The sequence below is a fragment of the Coregonus lavaretus genome, assembly GCF_964263955.1.
Source record: "Coregonus lavaretus genome assembly, chromosome: 7".
Classification (NCBI taxonomy): Eukaryota; Metazoa; Chordata; class Actinopteri; order Salmoniformes; family Salmonidae; genus Coregonus; species Coregonus lavaretus.
The window spans coordinates 20,109,404-20,130,114 of record NC_139994.1 but is presented as its reverse complement, the minus strand read 5'-3'; the positions used below and the strand labels follow the sequence as shown (position 1 = coordinate 20,130,114).

Below are 20,711 nucleotides of genomic sequence, written 5' to 3'. Positions count from 1 at the left end.
ACCTCCTCTCTTCCTCTCCAGCACAGTACAGCGCAGGCTAGCAGTACAGTAATGCATTCAGGAAATGATGAAAAGATGTTGGTCCGCCCCACCCCCCGGGTAGCTGTGATTAATCATAGATTCATTCCTACTGGTTGGTGTCCTCTGACTTTTTAATCATCACAGAACCCTTCATCTCTCCACCTGCTTTCTCCCTCCCCTGCCAACTCTAAGAAAATGCTATGGTTTTAGTTATAGTCGCTGTTAGGATGACCACTCTGCACCACGGCTCTACTGTCAGCCCTGTGTGTAGGCCTACTCTACACTCTTAGAAAAAAGGCTTCCAAAGGGGTTCTTCGGCTGTCCCCATAGGATATCCCTTTTTGGTTCATATAGAACCCTCTGTGGAAAGGGTTCTAAATGGAACCCAAAAGGGTTCTACCTGGAACTGAAAGGGTTTTACCTGAAACCAAAAATGGTTCTTCAAAGGGTTCTCCTATGGGGACAGCCGAAGAACCCTTTTAGATTCTAGATAGCACCTTTTTTTCTAAGAGTGTAGTGTGGTCCTAGTGTGTGTGTATGTGCGTGAGTGTGTGCCTGCATGTGTGTGTAACCATAATCAAAGCAAAGTGGTTCTTGCCAACACATGATTAAGAAGAGACTTTTCAGCTCTCATGTGGGCCATCACTATCAGTGCCAGGCGGCACGGTCCCCTCCTAGTCCCCATCCAGGGACAGTAAGGGACCCACACTGCAGCAGTTTAGGACTGGGTTCAGATTACTGGTGTTGTTGGGGGAAATGGATTAGAGATATCAAAAGCAGTAAATGACCACAGGCCCCAGTCAGGCTATTGTTGCGTCCCATTACATCCTATTCCCTTTATAGTGCACTACTTTCTAGTCAAAAGTAGTGCACTATAAAGGGAATATGGCTGCCATTTGGGATGCAGACCATTTTTTACTTATTCCAAACACCCATTGAAGAAAGACTGATATGTCCAGTAAAACAGAATGGCGAACACAGCAATCTGGCTGATTCCACAAGGCTAGTACTGTACTGTGAAATATGGGTTAGAGAGGCTTTAGTTTGCATGAGTAAATACAAAGACAGGGTGGTGTTTAATGTCCAGATTAAGTTTATCTCTGACATTTAGAGGCATTAAACAGATCAGATCCAAGGTAAATATCTTTGATCTGTCTGTAAATAACTAGGCTTTAAAAAAGCACAAAATCAACAGCATCCCACAGCACAGCATCAAAACAGCATGTGATATGCTGCCAGACAGACTGACTGTCATCCCTCCTGTTATTTGTCTCAATAGAATGACCAATTTGACAGAAAGAAAAAACGTAAAACTGAAATTAAAAACATTAAACGCCTATGTAATTTTCTCATGCTCAACCATTGTTTAGAATACATTATGTATTCCACCCTGAATAGAACAGGTGCAAACTTTCCCACCAGTTCAAACTCAAACTGATGTCAACCTGGCTGTTTGTCAACATAATGGACTTCCAGATACCATTGGCAGCTTTTATGTAGCCTCAGCATCTGTAGACATCACCCTGTGTACAAAAGTAAAGAGTGGAATTTAACTGGTGTTAGCATATATGCAGGCCTAGATATGAGCACAGCAGTGATACTGACAATATAGAGCCATATGACCTGAGTTCACCTGAGTGCATTGCCTGCCACTGACCATGGCAACGACAGTTAATGACCATGGCAATGACAGTTACTGACCAAGGCAACGACAGTTACTGACCATGGCAATGACAGTTAATGACCATGGAAATGACAGTTAATGACCATGGCAACGACAGTTACTGTTTTGAGAGAATAACAGGCAGGAGACATAGGAGCCATAGGTGAGGTGTAGAACAAAATAGGGCAGTTTTTTTGTCTCTCCTGTCCACTAATTAATGACCCAGAGAGATGTAGGAGACAGCTGTATAACTCACCGTTAAAGAGAGAGAGATGGTGAGCAGAAGAGAACAAGCTCTGTACTCTGTCCCCTCTACCTCCCTCTCTACCTGCTTTCTCGCTCTCTCCCTGCGCGCTCTCTCTTTTCTCTCTCTCTTTCTCTCTCTCTCTTTCTCTCTCTCTCTTTGCTCTCTTTCTCTCTCTCTCTCTTTGATCTCTTTCTCTCTCTCTTTCTCTCTCTCTCTTTGCTCTCTTTCTCTCTCGCTCTTTGCTCTCTTTCTCGCTCTCTCTTTCTCTTTCCTCTCTTCGCTCTCTTTCTCTCTCTCTCTTTGCTCTCTTTCTCTCTCTTTCCTCTCTCCCTCTCTTGTTTGAGTCTCTTTGCATGACCTTAAACATTGTCCCTCAACAGTCAATAGCTACAGTTGAAGTCAGAAGTTTACATACAGTTAGGTTGGAGTCATTAAAACTCGTTTTTCAACCTCTCCAAAAATTTCTTGTTAACAAACTATAATTTTGGCAAGTCGGTTAGGACATCTACTTTGTGCATGACACAAGTAATTTTTCTAACAATTGTTTACAGACAGATTATTTCACTTATAATTCACTGTATCACAATTCCAGTGGGTCAGAAGTCACTAAGTTGACTGTGCCTTTAAACAGCTTGGAAAATTCCAGAAAATGATTTCATGGCTTTAGAAGCTTCTGATAGGCTAATTGACATCATTTGAGTCAATTGGAGGTGTACCTGTGGCTGTATTTCAAGGCCTACTTTCAAACTCAGTGCCTCTTTGCTTGACATCATGGGAAAATCAAAAGAAATCAGCCAAGACCTCAGATTTATTTTTTTGACCTCCACAAGGCTGGTTCATCCTTGGGAGCAATTTCCAAACGCCTGAAGGTACCACGTTCATCTATACAAACAATAGTATGCAAGTATAAACACCATGGGACCACACAGCCGTCATACCGCTCAGGAAGGAGACGCGTTCTGTCTCCTAGAGATGAACGTACTTTGGTGCGAAAAGTGCAAATCAATCCCAGAACAACAGCAAAGGATGTTGTGAAGATGCTAGAGGAAACAGGTACAAAAGTATCTATATCCACAGTAAAACGATATCGACATAACCTGAAAAGGCCGCTCAGCAAGGAGGAAGCCACTGCTCCAAATCCACCATAAAAAAGCCAGACTATGTTTTGCAACTGCACATGGGGACAAAGACTGTACTTTTTGGAGAAATGTCCTCTGGTCTGATGAAACAAAAATAGAACTGTTTGGCCAAAATGACCATCGTTATGTTTGGAGGAAAAAGGGGGACGCTTGCAAGCCGAAGAACACCATCCCAACCGTGAAGCATGGGGGTGGCATTATCATGCTGTGGGGGTGCTTTGCTGCAGGAGGGTCTGGTGCACTTCACAAAATAGATGGCATCATGAGGAAGGAAAATTATGTGGATATATTGAAGCAACATCTCAAGACATCAGTCAGGAAGTTAAAGCTTGGTCGCAAATGGGTCTTCCAAATGGACAATGACCCCAAGCATACTTCCAAAGTTGTGGCAAAATGGCTTAAGGACAACAAAGTCAAGGTATTGGAGTGGCCATCACAAAGCCCTGACCTCAATCCTATAGAACATTTGTGGGCAGAACTGAAAAAACGTGTGCGAGCAAGCAGCCTTACAAACCTGACTCAGTTACACCAGCTCAGTCAGGAGGAATGGGCCAAAATTCACCCAACTTATTGTGGGAAGCTTGTGGAAGGATTCCCAAAACGATTGACCCAAGTTAAACAATTTAAAGGCAATGCTACCAAATACTAACTGAGTGTATGTAAACTTCTGACCCACTGGGAACGTGATGAAAGAAATAAAAGCTGAAATAAATCATTCCCTCTACTATTATTCTGACATTTCACATTCTTAAAATAAAGTGGTGATCCTAACTGACCTAAGACAGGAATTTTTACTAGGATTAAATGTCAGGAATTGTGAAAAACTGAGTTTAAATGTATTTGGCTAATGTAAACTTCCGACTTCAACTGTATATGAAAATAGCAAGGGTACTCTATGTGCTTTTGCAGAGATTTTAAACAGTGGTGACATTGACATATAAAAGCAAACTGTGGTATTGTATAAAACTTGATATGTTGAAACGTGACCATTTGTCAATGGGGCTGATGTGGATGCGGTGTCGGAGTCAGGCGCAGGACACAGAAGCTCAGTCAAACAGACTTTACTAGTCAAATATACAATACAAAAATAAACGGGCCTCAAACACTGGAGGCGAGCGATTACGCAAGCAGTGCGTAAAACACTAACTAAATGAGCACAAAACTCTGACATCAACGGACAGGCGGACAACAACACACAAACTCACATACACAAAGCAGAAAACTTATAGGACACATAATTAGACACAAACGGACACAGGTGCAACAGACAGACCAAACCAAACAAACATCGAAACATCCAACGGTGGTAGCTAGTACTCCGGGGACGACGAACGCCGAAGCCTGCCCGAGCAAGGAGGAGGAGCAGCCTCGGTAGAATCCATGACACCATTCAAATGCTGAGCCTCCTCATTTCACATAATGCTGTTATAATTGTAAGGATTATTTTAGTTGTCAAAGGCAGAAAGAATGCAGTCAGAATGCAGTATAACTGCAGTATACTGCAGTTATTCTGCAATTACTGCGTCCAAAATACCACAGTCGACTGCAGTTACTGCACTTTTACTGCAATTTCAAAACTGCCATCTTTTTTTGTAAGGGAAATGGCACAATTTTTCCTATATAGGGCACTGCGTTTGACACTATGGGCCCTGGTCAAAAGTAGTGCACTATATATGGAATAGAGTACCATTTGGGATGCAGCCCTGGACATGGTTGAGATAACAGTGTTATGGAGACACAGTGCTACTAGGAAGATAGTTCTCATGTCAACAATTATTGTTTAAATGTAATCAAAAGTGCACTGTTTGAACCAACATTTGATTGACATACAAATGTTTTTGTCTTGATCTCATCAGCACAGATACTCATTGAGCTTCTCTACTTTCTGTTTTAGTTTAACTTTGTGGGCAAACTGTTGGGTCCACGCGGGAACTCACTAAAGAGACTACAGGAAGACACGCTCACTAAGATGTCCATTCTGGGGAAAGGATCGATGAGAGACAAAGAAAAGGTAACAGCCAAGTCATTCTCTCCCTCCCTCTGCGCTCTCCTTCTCTCGAACAGTCAAACATGTCTCTCTCTCCCTCTCTCCTTCTCTCTAACAGTCAAACATTTATCTCTCCCTCTCTCCCTCTCTTTCTAGTAAAAGCCAAGTCCCCTCCCCTTCTCTCCCTCTCTATCTGACAACAGCCCAATCCCATTCTCTCTCTCTACCTCTTTGTAACGGCCAAGTCCCCTCTCTCGCTTTCCCTCTCTGTCTCTCTATCTCTCCGTTGTTTGTGTCAGGCAAATTGAGGCAGACACCCTCAGTGGAAAGGCATCAATAACCAGCTGAGTTATTGAGGATGTGTTCTGTCTCATTGTGTCTGTGGCAGTCTTTCTCCGTCAGTCAGTTTGTCATCATAGGTGATATGTGACATCGATGATCTTCAGTACCACACAGCAACGTTCCATCAGATTGTTGTGATCGATTCTCTTTGACGGCACAACTCTGGAACACCTGCTGAACAGATCTGTCATGGAGATGTGCTGACCTCAGCAGACTCAGCAGGCTTCCACACACACACACGCACACACACAAACCCTCGCACGCGCACACACACACACACACACACACACACACACACACACACACACACACACACACACACACACACACACACACACACACACACACACACACACACACACACAACAGCTCAGCATGCTTCACACACCTCCTCCACTACCTCACCGGGGAGATTTGTGATCTGTGATTGACAGCTTGCTCCAGATCCAACATACACCTTTACTTTCATTGTTGAAAAGCTCATTTTGTGGTGTTTGCTTCAGAGTCTTTTTTGCAGTGAGAGGCCTGTATTATGCATGACGTTTTCTAGCACGAAGAGGCGTAATTCTAGAATCAAATTCTAATTGTATGGATACAGCTGTGTTCTTATAGCTACCTCCCTGCAAGCCAGTTGGAGGTGGATAAAAGCTCAGCCTCAGTGTAGAATTCCTCCAATATTTTCCCAAGATTGTCATCGTCAGTTACACAGAGTAGTGTCAATGAAAGGATCAAAGGAAGGCCACAACAGCAACAGGCTGCATCAGGCTTTTCGCTTCTCCTTCTCCCTTCGACTCCTCAGCTGCTGAGTGTGGAGCTGATGGCACCCCTGACATCCCTGCATTGTCACCATAGACTCTTACAGCCAATAAGATATAGAAGCATTCAGAGTCTCTGTCCTGAAGTTGCTTTATTGTACGTTCCTTGGGCTGGGTGAAGTTTAGGGAGGCGTATGCTTCTGGGTTCAAGGTTGGTGTTATGGAAACGAAGGCTAGTGGAGCTTAAAATGGATGATGAAATTACATCTAGTTGTTGACTTGGCCTTCCTTGTCCTCTGTCAGTCCTCTCAGTCTGCAAGAAGTCACCACAATACACGGCATCCATGTTGTTGCTGTCGTGTCATCCTCCTGTTATTCAGGATGCATAACAAGGCGTCATCTGCAACAACTAACAGCCCTCAAACATGTCATGCTCTGAGCCAAACTGTCTTTCCTATGGAGTTCCTATGGACTCTCATGCTGTTGTCTCAGGCTTTGTGCCTCTTTGTGCCTCTGTTTCTGGGAAGAGAATGGCTGTTTGATAACCAGATTTGCAGTGAGGAATATAAACCGATTCTCTATGAGGAATATCAACAGAGGGGAGATGCTTGGAGGAGATAGAGGAGGTGACAGCTGTAATCTCCGGCCATGGGCTGCTGAGCACATATAGGAAGACAGTGTGTATGTGTGTGTGTGTATGTGTGTTATTGATGTCTCTTATCAGAGCTGTGTGAGGGGCCACACACACACACACGCCACACACACACACACACACACACACACACACACACACACACACACACACACACACACACACACAAACACACACACACACACACACACACACACACACACACACACACACACACACACACACACACACACACACACACACACACACACACACAAGGTGATGCTGGCAGCTCCATCAGTATAGGTACTCCAAACAGTATACACAGAGGACCCTCTTCCTCGTAAAACACAGATTTATGAGGGAAATTAGCATCTCATTAACATACCACAGGCTCTCTTAAAACCAGGTTATTTATAATTAAATGACATCACATCAGAGGCTCTGCCTTGCATGGTGCTTCTAGAGGAGGGAAGTGTGAGTGTGTGCGTATGTGTGTGTGTGTGTGTGTGTGTGTGTGTGTGTGTGTGTGTGTGTGTGTGTGTGTGTGTGTGTGTGTGTGTGTGTGTGTGTGTGTGTGTGTGTGTGTGTGTGTGTGCGCGTGTGGTGTGTTGCATGATTCCACTGGAGGAGTGAGGAAGGAAGTTCTCAGTAGCCAGCAGCCTAGAGGAACGTCACTAGAGAAGAGCACAGCAGAGCAGGGTTTTGTACAGATGAGGAAACTGGGGTGTCTATACACCTCATGTTGTTGTCTGTGCTGTAGTTTTACTTAGGGTTTGGATGTCCTATTTTGTCCCTTCAATAACATTGGCCTTTTTCTGTCTGGATGAGATGGCCCATTGGGATCTATGTTGGCCTATATCACCAATTTACACCATACTGTAGTATGTATTTCACGTACAGGATACAGTGTTGCACTCCTTTGTGGCATTAGAGATCTAATCAATATTGTGGTTGTATTATATTTAGGGCTGTCAAACAATATATATATATTTTTTTATAAAGTTATTTGCAGGATTTGTTGTGTTTAATCGCCATTAACCCCAAATTCAGAATTTGCTCAAATTGAGCTGTAATTTAAGATGTTTTTATACAGAAAGCATACAATAATAGTGATGTCTTGATTTTATCCATAGTAACGGTTAGCATTGTTGGTTTTAGCTATATACAGTATATTTATTTGGATGTTTTCAGTGTATTTTGAATGCTTTCAGACAATGCGATTCATCACAATAAAAAAAAATGGTGCACTTAAATTGCAAAAGTGAACTCGAGTTAACTGATTAACTGACAGCCCTAATTATAATAAATTCAGTAATCCAGTCAAACAGATTAGCTGGATCAGTCTTGCTGATCCTGTGTGGATGATACAAACTGTGAGGAGTAATTGAGGTGACATTATAATAGGTCGAGTTAAAGCACTTTGAGACCTCTTCTGGTGTAAAGAGGGCTTTATTAATACACTTAATATATTTTTGTTCCACCAGGAGGAAGAGCTACGGAAGAGTGGAGAGGCCAAATATCAGCACCTGAACGAGGACCTCCATGTCCTCATAGAAGTGTTCGCTCCCCCTGCAGAGGCCTACAACAGGATGGGTCACGCACTGGAGGAGATCAAGAAGTTCCTCATACCAGTACGTACTGACTCCTACAGACTCGTTACTCTTATGCTGTTCTCTTACAACATATGAACAAAATAGAACAGCTAGCTAGTGATTTGAGAATGACTACTCTGCTTCTTTTGTCCAACATACAGTGAGGGAAAAAAGTATTTGATCCCCTGCTGATTTTGTAAGTTTGCCCACTGACAAAGAAAAGATCAGTCTATAATTTTAATGGTAGGTTTATTTGAACCGTGAGAGACAGAATAACAACAAAAAACATATGTCAAAAATGTTATAAATTGATTTGCATTTTAATGAAGGAAATAAGTATTTGACCCCCTCTCAATCAGAAAGATTTTCTGGATCCCAGCTGTCTTTTATACAGGTAACGAGCTGAGATTAGTAGCACACTCTTAAAGGGAGTGCTCCTAATCTCAGTTTGTTACCTGTATAAAAGACACCTGTCCACAGAAGCAATCAATCAATCAGATTCCAAACTCTCCACCATGGCCAAGACCAAAGAGCTCTCCAAGGATGTCAGGGACAAGATTGTAGACCTACACAAGGCTGGAATGGGCTACAAGACCATCGCCAAGCAGCTTGGTGAGAAGGTGACAACAGTTGGTGCGATTATTCGCAAATGGAAGAAACACAAAAGAACTGTCAATCTCCCTCGGCCTGGGGCTCCATGCAAGATCTCACCTCGTGGACTTGCAATGATCATGAGAACGGTGAGGAATCAGCCCAGAACTACACGGGAGGATCTTGTCAATGAACTCAAGGCAGCTGGGACCATAGTCACCAAGAAAACAATTGGTAACACACTACGCCGTGAAGGACTGAAATCCTGCAGCGCCCGCAAGGTCCCCCTGCTCAAGAAAGCACATATACAGGCCCGTCTGAAGTTTGCCAATGAACATCTGAATGATTAAGAGGAGAACTGGGTGAAAGTATTGTGGTCAGATGAGACCAAAATCGAGCTCTTTGCCATCAACTCAACTCGCTGTGTTTGGAGGAGGAGGAATGCTGCCTATGACCTCAAGAACACCATCCCCACCGTCAAACATGGAGGTGGAATTATTATGCTTTAGGGGTGTTTTTCTGATAAGGGGACAGGACAACTTCACCGCATCAAAGGGACGATGGACGGGGCCATGTACCGTCAAATCTTGGGTGAGAACCTCCTTCCCTCAGCCAGGGCATTGAAAATGGGTCGTGGATGGGTATTCCAGCATGACAATGACCCAAAACACACGGCCAAGGCAACAAAGGAGTGGCTCAAGAAGAAGCACATTAAGGTCCTGGAGTGGTTTAGCCAGTCTCCAGACCTTAATCCCATAGAAAATCTGTGGAGGGAGCTGAAGGTTTGAGTTGCCAAACGTCAGCCTCGAAACCTTAATGACATCCCTCCTGAGATGTGTGCAAACCTGGTGGCCAACTACAAGAAACGTCTGACCTCTGTGATTGCCAACAAGGGTTTTGCCACCAAGTACTAAGTCATGTTTTGCAGAGGGGTCAAATACGTATTTCCCTCATTAAAATGCAAATCAATTTATAACATTTTGACATGCGTTGTTCTGGATTTTCTTGTTGTTATTCTGTCTCTCACTGTTCAAATAAACCTACCATTAAAATGATAGACTGATCATGTCTTTGTCAGTGGGCAAACGTACAAAAAAAAAAAAAAATCCCTCACTGTATGTCTAGACTATGTGCCTGTGTCCACACTGATCACCCAGATAGTACAGTTAAGCAAAAAGGCCAGAGGAGGTGTGGTATATGGCCAATATACCACAGCTAAGGGCTGTTCTTATGCACAACGCAACGTGGAGACAAAACACTTTCTGAGCGAATAATGTAAAGAAGAATACAGAAAAAAACAAAATACCGCAAAGTTTCCTAAGTGCTAGTCGCGGGGCTGCCGACGAAGATGGCGGCTTCATCAGGGCCTGTAACATACTTTGTTTCATGGAAACATGGCTCTCTCTGTATATTCTGTCGAAATCGGTCCAGCCAGATGGGTCCTCAGTTCATCGCGCAGACAGAAATAAATATCTCTCCGGGAAGCAGAAGGGCGGAGGTGTGTGTTTCGTGATTAAGGACTCATGGTGTAATTGTAGTAACATACAGGAACTCAAGTTATTTTGTTCATCCGACCTAGAATACCTCACAATCAAATGCCGACCGCATTATATCCCAAGATAATTTTATTTGGTTATAGTCACGGCCTTGTACATCCCCCCTCAAGCCGATACCACGACGGCCCTCAAAGAACCACTGGATTTTAGGCAAACTGGAAACCACATATCCTGAGGCTACATTTATAGTAGCCGGAGATTTTAACAAAGCAAATTTGAGGACTAGGCTGCCGAAGTTCTATCAACATATCGACTGTTGTACACGGGCAGCTAAAATTCTCAACCATTGCTATTCGAACTTCCGGGATGGTTATAAGGCCCTCCCCCACCCTCCTTTCGGTAAATCTGACCACGACTCCATTTTGCTCATTCCTTCCTACAAGCAGAAACTCAAACAGGAAGTACCCGTGCTAAGGACTATTGAACGCTGGTCTGACCAATCGGAATCCATGCTTCAAGATTGTTTTGATCACGCGGACTGGGATATGTTCCGGGTAGCTTGCGAAAATAATTTAGACGAATACACTGAAACGGTGAATGAGTTTATCAGGATATGTATAGGAGATGTTGTGCCCACTGTGACTATTAAAACCTACCCTAACCAGAAACCGTGGATATGGCAGCATTTGCGCAAAACTGAAAGCGCGAACCACCGCATTTACCCATGGCAAGGTGACTGGGAATATGGCAGAATACAAACAGTGTAGCTACTCACTCCGTAAGGCAATTAAACAGGCAAAACATCAGTATAGAGACAAAGTGGAGTCGCAATTCAACGGCTCAGTCACGAGATGTATGTAGCAGGGTCTACAGACAATCACAGACTACAGAAGTAAAACCAGCCACGTCGCCGACACCGACGTCTTGCTTCCGGACAAGCTAAACACCTTCTTCGGCCGCTTTGAGGATAACACAGTGCCACCAATGCGGTCCATTACCATGGACTGTGGGCTCTCCTTCTCCGTGGCCGACGTGAGTAAGACATTTAAGCAAGGCTGCCGGTCTAGATGGCATCCCTAGCCGCATCCTCAGAGCATGCGCAGACCAGCTGGCTGGTGTGTTTATGGACATATTCAATCTCTCCATATCCCAGTCTGCTGTCCCCACACACTTCAAGATGGCCACCATTGTTCCTGTACCCAAGAAAGCAAAGGTAACTGAACTAAATGACTATCACCCTGTAGCACTCACCTCTGTCATCATGAAGTGCTTTGAGAGACTAGTCAAGGATCATATCACCTCTACCTTACCTGTCACCCTAGACCTACTTCAATTTGCTTACCGACCAAATAGATCCACAGACGATGCAATCGCCATCACACTGCACACTGCCCTATCCCATCTGGACAAGAGGAATACCTATGTAACAATGCTGTTCATTGACTATAGCTCAGCAAGGGTGCATGCTCAGCCCCCTCCTGTACTCCCTGTTCACCCATGACTGCGTGGCCAAGCACACATCCAACTCAATCATCAAGTTTGCAGACGACACAATAGTAGTAGGCTTGATTACCAACAATGACGAGACAACCTATAGGGAGGAGGTGAGGGCTTTGGGAGTGTGGTGCCAGGAAAATAACCTCTTACTCAACGTCAACAAAACAAAGGAGATGATCATGGACTTCAGGAAACAGCAGAGGGTGCACCCCCCTATCCACATCGACGGGACAGCAGTGGAGAAGGTGGAAAGCTTAAAGTTCCTTGGCATACACATCATTGACAAACTTAAATGGCCCACCCACGCAGCCAGTGTGGCGAAGAAGGTGCAACAGAGCCTCTTCAACCTCAGGAGGCTGTAGAAATTTGGCTTGGCACCTAAAACCCTCACAAACTTTTACAGATGCACAATTAAGAGCATCCTGTCGGGCTGTATCACCGCCTCGTACGGCAACTGCACCGACCTCAACCGCAGGGCTCTCCAGAGGGTGGTGCGGTCTGCCGAACGCAATACCGGGGGTAAACTACCCGCCCTCCAGGACACCTACAGCACCCGATGTCACAGGAAGGCCAAAAAGATCATCAAGGACATCAACCACCCGAGCCACTGCCTGTTCACCCCGCTATCATCCAGAAGGCGAGGTCAGTACAAATGCATCAAAGCTGTGACCGAGAGACTGAAAAACAGTTTCTATCTCAAGGCCATCAGACTGTTAAATAGCTATCACTAGCTGCTGCTGCATATTGAAATCACTGGCCACTTGAGATAGAAATGGAACACTAGTCACTTTAATAATGTTTACATATCTTGCATTACTCATCTCATATGTATATACTGTATTCTATAATATTCTACTGTATCTTAGTCCATGCCGCTCTGTCATTGCTCGTCCATATATGTATATATTCTTAATTCTATTCCTTACTAGATTTGTGTGTATTGGGTATATGTTGTGAAATTGTTAGATGTTACTTGTTAGATATTACTGCACTGTTGGAGCTAGAAGCACAAGCATTTCGCTACACCCGTAATATCATCTGCTAAACACGTGTATGTGACAAATAACATTTGATTTGATTTGATTCATATTGGCCATATACCACAAACCCCCGAGGTGCCTTATTGCTATTATAAACTGGTTACCAACGTAATTAGAGCAGTAAAAATAAATGTTTTGTTATACCTGTGTTATATGGTCTAATATACAACGGCTGTCAGCCAATCAGCATTCAGGGCTCGACCCACCCAGTTTATAATTAAGGTTATACCATTGTAGCAAGTGGCAGAAGTCTAGTCTGGTCCAGTCCAGACACAACCAGTCTGCCGGCTGAAGCAGCTGAATCAGTAACAGACTCTGGGTTGTCTGATTGGATGCACGTCCCTGTGAGGGAAGGGAAGCCATGGGGATAACGGACTAAGCTGAATAACAGAGTAACACAATCAGACAGGAACCACTCAGCACAGCCTAACCCTCTCTGAAACTCCCTTACATCATGCTTATTTACTCATACTCCATTTATTATGGTTGACTTATTTATCCCATGCAATTATGTAAGAATAGTATGACCTCTCCATCCCATGTTAATATGTATGATCTTTCCAGTCTCACTCCGAGCCATGATGATTTATTTCCGGTCATTAATTACGTCTTTTAATTTCCCTCACAAATACACAGCGATGTGTTGATATGGAGGAGACAGAAGACAATTGTCTCCATGGCAGTATGATTAAACGCTGATTTCCATATTAATTGCTACGTTCCATTGAGCGGTGAAGACAACTGAGTTTGACGATAAAGACACACGCAGAGAGAGAGAGAGATGACTGTGTGTGACGATAAAAAGCCTAATGGGGTTCCTGGGTTTTATCAACGGGGGATCAGGTGTGTGTTGCTCTGCCTGAGGAGAATCGGTCACGGCAGCATCACACACACGCACGCGGACACACACACACACACACACACACACACACACACACACACACACACCGGTTGGTCACAGCAGCACTGTAAAGTACATTAATTAGATATTCCTACAGGGCTGTAACCCTGGAGATAAAGAACGTGATTTAATACGCTGTAATTAAAAGGGTGTGTGTGGGTGTGTGTGCAGGATTACAATGATGAGATCCGACAGGCGCAGCTGCAGGAGCTGACTTACCTGAATGGTGGCTCGGAGGATGCCAAGGTGCCAGCGGTGAGGGGCAAGCTGCCTGCAGCACGGGGTAGAGGGACACCTGCCCCAGGACCCATCAGGTACCTACTGCCAACCTGGGTGTGTGTGTGTGTGCGTTCATGCATGTGTGTTGGTGTATGTATTCACTTTTGTGTTTGGTGTGGGGTAGATGGACACATAGACAGATACATAGACCCCATTCCAGAGATGATATTCCAAATAGGAGAGTGTTCTTAGACTAGGACTCATTCCCACAGCCTGAAATTCCTTCAATTCACTTACTCCCATAACTGAAATGAACGACAGCATAAATATGTGTCTGTGTTTTAGTACATTCAATTCAAAACTCTGCTTTGTAATACCAATGGGGGAAAATACACTATCTGACCCAAACGATACACAATACAACTTTAAGAACTATTGAAATTCTAATTAATTTTTGTATGCAACTGTCCTGCTGTACTCTCTTTAAGATGTAACTCCCCAGATAACTTAAAATAACACTAAAATAGTCATTGCCATTCTAATATGTTATAGTATGCATGTTGTGTGGCTCTTAGGCTTTCTACTCTACATTTTAAAATGAAATGCAAAGTATGTTTGTTGCTTGTGCTAATAAAAGCAAATCTTTCTCGATTAGATGAAGAGATAAACCAGGTCACAGAGAAGGAATGTGTGTGTGTGTGTGTGTGTGTGTGTGTGTGTGTGTGTGTGTGTGTAGATGTTTGTATTGCTCTGAGAGGGAATATAATTGGATCTGTTTTAAATTAGACAGTAATTAGCATTTAGCATGCCTAATGTGAGTGAGATAAGAAAAAGGTCCTACAGGCAGTGGGGTTTCCAGTAAGTCAAACCATATATTCACTAACAATAATGTGATTGTTTTATTCAGTATATGTCTGAATTGTACAGGTATGTTGGTGACAGTCTCTTGGTCCACTTAAGCCATAGGCCTATGGTCAAAAACATTGCACTATATAGGGAATAGGGTGCCATTTGAGACGAAGCCTACAATTCTCCCCTGCTTGTCCTGTGGTAGGAGTCGAGGAGGTGTGCCCCCTCCCCACGCAGCTGTCCCCCGTGGTGCAGCACCGAGAGGGGCACCCCCCAGCCGGGTACCATCCGCCCGAATGAGGGGCGTGCCAGCACCAAGAGCACGAGGGGCTCCCCCGCCCGCGGGGTACAGACCACCACCTGTAGCACAGGACACATATGGGGAATATGTGAGTATTTACACAATAGGAGGGACATGTGTGTTCATGTATGTACGCTGGCACACGCACGCACGGACACACACACACACGTGTCTGTATACAGGTATCCTCACGGTAATATCAAAACTGAGAGGGGATTTCACTGGTCCTGTTATGGTAATCCTGGCATGCTAGTTTACCTGTCTGGTCTGGAGGGAGCCCTGTTGAAATTTGAACAGCTGGCAGAGATGAATACTGTATATTAAACCCAGAGTCAGACCCTTTGTACACATGCCAAGGAGGACTCCCTCCTTCCCTCTACCTTCCACCTTACTGTCACAGCAGGTCACCAACCCAGCATATTCAGCAGAGAGTGGTACGGTAGGAGAGAAGGGGGAGGGGAGGAGCAGAGGAGGGGGAGGAGAGGAGGAGAGGAGGGGGAGGAGAGGAGGACAGGAGCAGAGTTGGTTGCCTCTGTTGGATGAGTACCCTGCCAGCCCATAGCTAACCACATCTGACAGGTTTATATGGAGGTCTGCAGTTAGAATGGGTGGAGGTCGTAGAGAACAAATGGTAGAGTGCCATGACTGGACCAGCTGCTTCACATCATTGTCACAGTGGTAAACTGGCTCCCCAGACACACGCACGCCCGCACACACACACGCCCGCACGCCCGCACACACACACACACACACACACACACACACACACACACACACACACACACACTCACACTCACACTCACACTCACACACACACACACACACACACACACACACACACACACACACACTCACACTCACACTCACACTCACACTCACACACACACACACACCTGGGGATCTGGGAGGCAGAGCACCACAGACATCTGGCTGATGATAAATCTTCACCATATCGCTATGAATTACAGACTGAATGAGCTCTACTGCTCTCCATCCAATGAGAGGGTTGATAATAGACACACCTACTGTTCTGTTGTTGTCGTCATTGAGCGGTACTAACAAATAGGCTCTTGTAGTTTTCTATGAAGTGACTGCTGAGGAGGAGATGTATTTCTTGCTCATACTTCCTGTCTCATTCTTCCAGTGTTCACCTTGTCTACAGACAGTCTGGGTCAGCCCAAGGGCTTGAAGCCATATTCTGTTTATTCAGCATGTTTTAGAGGAGTTAACCATACAATATCACTTACTGCAGGGGTCCCTAATTACATTCAGCAGCAGGCAGACTTTTTCTTGAGCGGATGGTTAGGGGGCCGGAAGATAGTAATACATAATTTGTACACTGCAAATTGACCTCAAGAAGCCCAAACAGATGTAGTATTTCACAGAAACAGAATAATTTCAAACCTTGATTACATTGTGATACGATCACATACACCTCTCTATTTATTAGGGATGTTCATCTCTCCTTACAAGCACAATATCTAGATACATGGGCTCCGATACGATACAGGAACGATACTTTTAGTTTAAAACGATTCGGTATGATTTGATTAGAGGAACGAATCGATTAGATTCGGTTTGATACGATATGATCCGATGCACTAACAATTGTTGCATGAACACATTCATTTTCCATTCTAAATGAATATCTGATCGTGATGGAGCTCAGGAGCTGGATCTGTCTGAGCTGACTTCTCTGAGCTGAGCGGCTCTGTGTGTGTGTGTGTGTGTGTGTGTGTGTGTGTGTGTGTGTGTGTGTGTGTGTGTGTGTGTGAGCTGAGCCATAGGGCAGACTAAGCATCTACCACTATCAGATTAGGTTGTGCAATTTGTTTTTGTCCCCCCACATTTTATCTGAAGTCCTCATCACCCACTGATTAACTTCTCATATAGCAGATTAACATGTATTGAGCTAGTTATATGTCAATATTTATCTTTAGAAATGAGCTATTACATTCAAAGCCAAATAATATAACACAGCTTTGGATTTCACCCCAGTCTCAAAAGTGAATGGTTTTGACTGTTTGGAACATTAAGGAGGAGAGCTGCTCTCTTCTCCCGTTCTGACCAGTTTGGCGTTCAAAAATGATTACTTTCCTTTTTATGAAATTACACCTCTACCCTGTTAATGTAAATATGACCAAATACACTGACTGTTTAAAGCAGAACTACCAAAAATATTTTGTACAGTGAACCTGCCAATCGAAAAGCCCCAATCAGCAGTTATATGTGCAATCAGCAAGATGTGAGTTGTGTCCACTCCGGTAGCCTACACATTTGGTAACAATGACCCAGTAAATGACATTGGTTGTCCCTGAATTAATAAAGCCTATGATTTAATAATTCGAAAGCCATTTTACAAACATCTGAATGCTGAAGGTGACACACAGATGTAGCCTACCAATATTAGAACAGAGATGGGGTAGGCCTACCTCTCGTTGGCGCGAGCAGCTGCGTCTCCCGCACTGTGCACACAGTTGTTATCTGACTTGTAGATCAATGTCATACGCAGTTACATGTATAAAGTTTGATAGGCTGAAGGAGAGAACGAATCGATTCAGTCAGAACAGATTAGAGGTATTTTCTGAACAAGCCATTCAAAAAATATATGAGTAAAAAAAGAAAATAAATTCACCCGTGGGCCTACTGTATGGAGCATGACCTACTGTATGGAGCATTCTGGAATTACAATGTCTTTGTTTTGGTGATTCAATTACTTTCAGAATTCAGTGGCTTTACTGTGCTGAATCATTCCCTCTCTCTTATATCAGTGATTTGATAAGAACAGTAAGTAGTGATATCAGATTATTGGGGAATCTAATTTGTAGAAAACAAAATTATGAATGAGATTATTTGCCTGGCAGTCTGAGGCTGATTACACAATCCAGTAATTGCATCCAAATCTCATTCCATATATTTCATAGGCCACACACATACACACGCACCCACACAAACACATTTGTGCACACACACGCACGCACACAAGGCCATAAGGAACCTGTTCCCGACCTGACTGTCAGCCCATTGGAGAGGAATTAGTAGTAATACAATCGTGATTATTCTGCCTACTATCAATTTCTTACCATTCACCAGGAATCAGAAACACTTGTCATTTCAATTTGTACTGATAATGAGAAAGGTGAAGATGAAGAATGTGAGGAGACAGACAGTGAAGGGTTTATGTGGTGTAAGGAGACAGTGGAGTGAAGGGATAGCACACAGTGTAGTGTAGGGAGAGAAACAGACAGAAAGTGGAGAGCTTTCTTGTTAAACCGTAGTGACAGTGAAGTCATTCCCAGGGTGATGCCTGGTGACGGAAATACTGCTACAAGCTCATTTCTCATACCGTCCTCATGAGTTATTGTCTACTTCCTGTCCATCCAGTATGGTGCAGGCCTCGGTCACATCACAGGCCTCGAACTCAAACATGAGTTCCATCTGTTTATAAGTAGAAAAAACATGTTGAAACATGTTGAAATGCCAATGCCATCCTCCTCTCTTTCATGTTGCCCTAACGGTCTATGACTCCTGTTGTCCTAGGCTACCTGGCTACCTGGCTAAAATGCTTGCTCTCTAGCCTACTGTAACTTCCTTTCATGGGCAACGATGAGCCAGCTAGTTAACATTAGCCTACTACATCTAGCTACATATTGAACTTCCATCCTCTCAGGCCAGGGGCACAATGTATTAATTTATGGTTGAATCAGAATCGCCATTATAATCATTGGCCAGTCCAAATCCCTATCTCCATCCATGGCTAATTTAGGAAAGGGCCAATTTTAGCTAGCTAGCTAGCCACCAGAGTACAACAACACAATGAGATGCAACAATTAAAGTTTTGGCTATTGGTGTGAAGCCAAATACAAATTGGCTTCCCTTTACACTTTTTTGGGGTGCACCACGACCATTCACAGTTGAGCTCACTCAGTTTAGCTCAACACTGATTGGCTACTATTTATATTTAAAAAATTATCAAGGGAGGCCAAATGCTCACTGGCTTCTCCTGCATTTATTGCTATGAGGCAACAATATCATACTCTTTTTGACCAGACAGCATCAGGTAGATGGGCTATACATACAGAGACAGAGGGGCACTTTCGCTCACTCAGATGCTTTCTCCGGTGAGATACATTCAGCCTCTTGTGAATTGAAGGAACATTTTGAAACAAAGAGAGACGAAAGATACATTATTTTATATGTTATTGTCTTTTTTTATTGGACTTTGTTTGGGAGAAGCCTGGCTTCCCTTGGCATCCATCCATGAATACACGCCACTGCACAAAGACCAGGTTTTTTTTAATAATGGTTCGCAAAGAAGGGCACATATTAATAGATGGGTGAAAATAAAAAAAGCAGACATTGAATATCCCTTTGAGCATCAAATCAAATCAAATTGTATTTGTCACATGCTTCGTAAACAAAAGGTGTAGACTAACAGTGAAATGTTTACTTACAGGCTCTTTCCAACAATGCAAAAAAATTACAGAGAAGTAGTAGAAAGAAAAATAATAATAATAACACAAGGAATAAATACACAATGAGTAACGATAATTTGGCTATATTCACGGGGTACCAGTTCCGAGTCGATTTGCAGGGGTATGAGGTAGTTGAGGTAGATATGTACATATAGGTAGGGATAAAGTGACTAGGCAACGGGATAGACAATAAACAATAACTGCATGTGATGAGTCAAAAGAGATTAGTGCAAAAAGGTCAATGCAGATATTCCGGGTAGCTATTGGTTTACTATTTAACTAACTATTTAGCAGTCTTATGGCTTGGGGGTAGAAGCTGTTCAGGGTCCTGTTGGTTCCAGACTTGGTTCATTGGTACCGCTTGCCATGCGGTAGCAGAGAGAACACTCTATGACTTGGGTGACTGGAGTCTTTGACATTTTTTGGGGCCTTCCTCTGACACCGCCTGGTATAGAGGTCCTGGATGGCAGGGAGCTCAGCCCTAGTGATGTACTGGGACGTGTGCACTACCCTCTGTAGCACCTTGCGGTCGGATGCCAAACAGTTGCCATACCAAGCAGTGATGCAGCCAGTCAAGGTGCTCTCAATGGTGCAGCTGTATAACGTTTTGAGGGTCTGAGGGCCCATGCCAAATCTTTTCAGTTTACTGAGGGGGAAGAGGTGTTGTCGTGCCCTCTTCACGTCTGTGTTGATGTGTGGGGACCATGATAGTTCCTTAGTGTGGGGACCATGATAGTTCGTTGTGGTCCTCTGTAGCTCAGCTGGTAGAGCACGGCGCTTGTAACGCCAAGGTAGTGGGTTCGATCCCCGGGACCACCCATACACAAAAAAATGTATGCACGCATGACTGTAAGTCGCTTTGGATAAAAGCGTCTGCTAAATGGCATATTATATTATATATTAGTGATGTGGACATCGAGGAACATGAAGCTCTCACCCTGTTCCACAATACACCTAGTCAC

General features: G+C 43.9%; 1 protein-coding gene across 1 annotated transcript in view; it reads left to right on the top strand.

The window, feature by feature from the left end:
* Positions 1-20,711, top strand: part of khdrbs3 (KH domain containing, RNA binding, signal transduction associated 3) — a 148,599-nt gene that overhangs the window by 100,716 nt on the left and 27,172 nt on the right. Inside the window, exons 3-6 of the mRNA XM_084165117.1 lie at positions 4,965-5,081; positions 8,273-8,419; positions 14,077-14,219; positions 15,179-15,362. Of these exons, the coding sequence (XP_084021243.1) occupies positions 4,965-5,081; positions 8,273-8,419; positions 14,077-14,219; positions 15,179-15,362 (591 nt within the window). The remainder of the gene's footprint in view (positions 1-4,964; positions 5,082-8,272; positions 8,420-14,076; positions 14,220-15,178; positions 15,363-20,711) is intronic.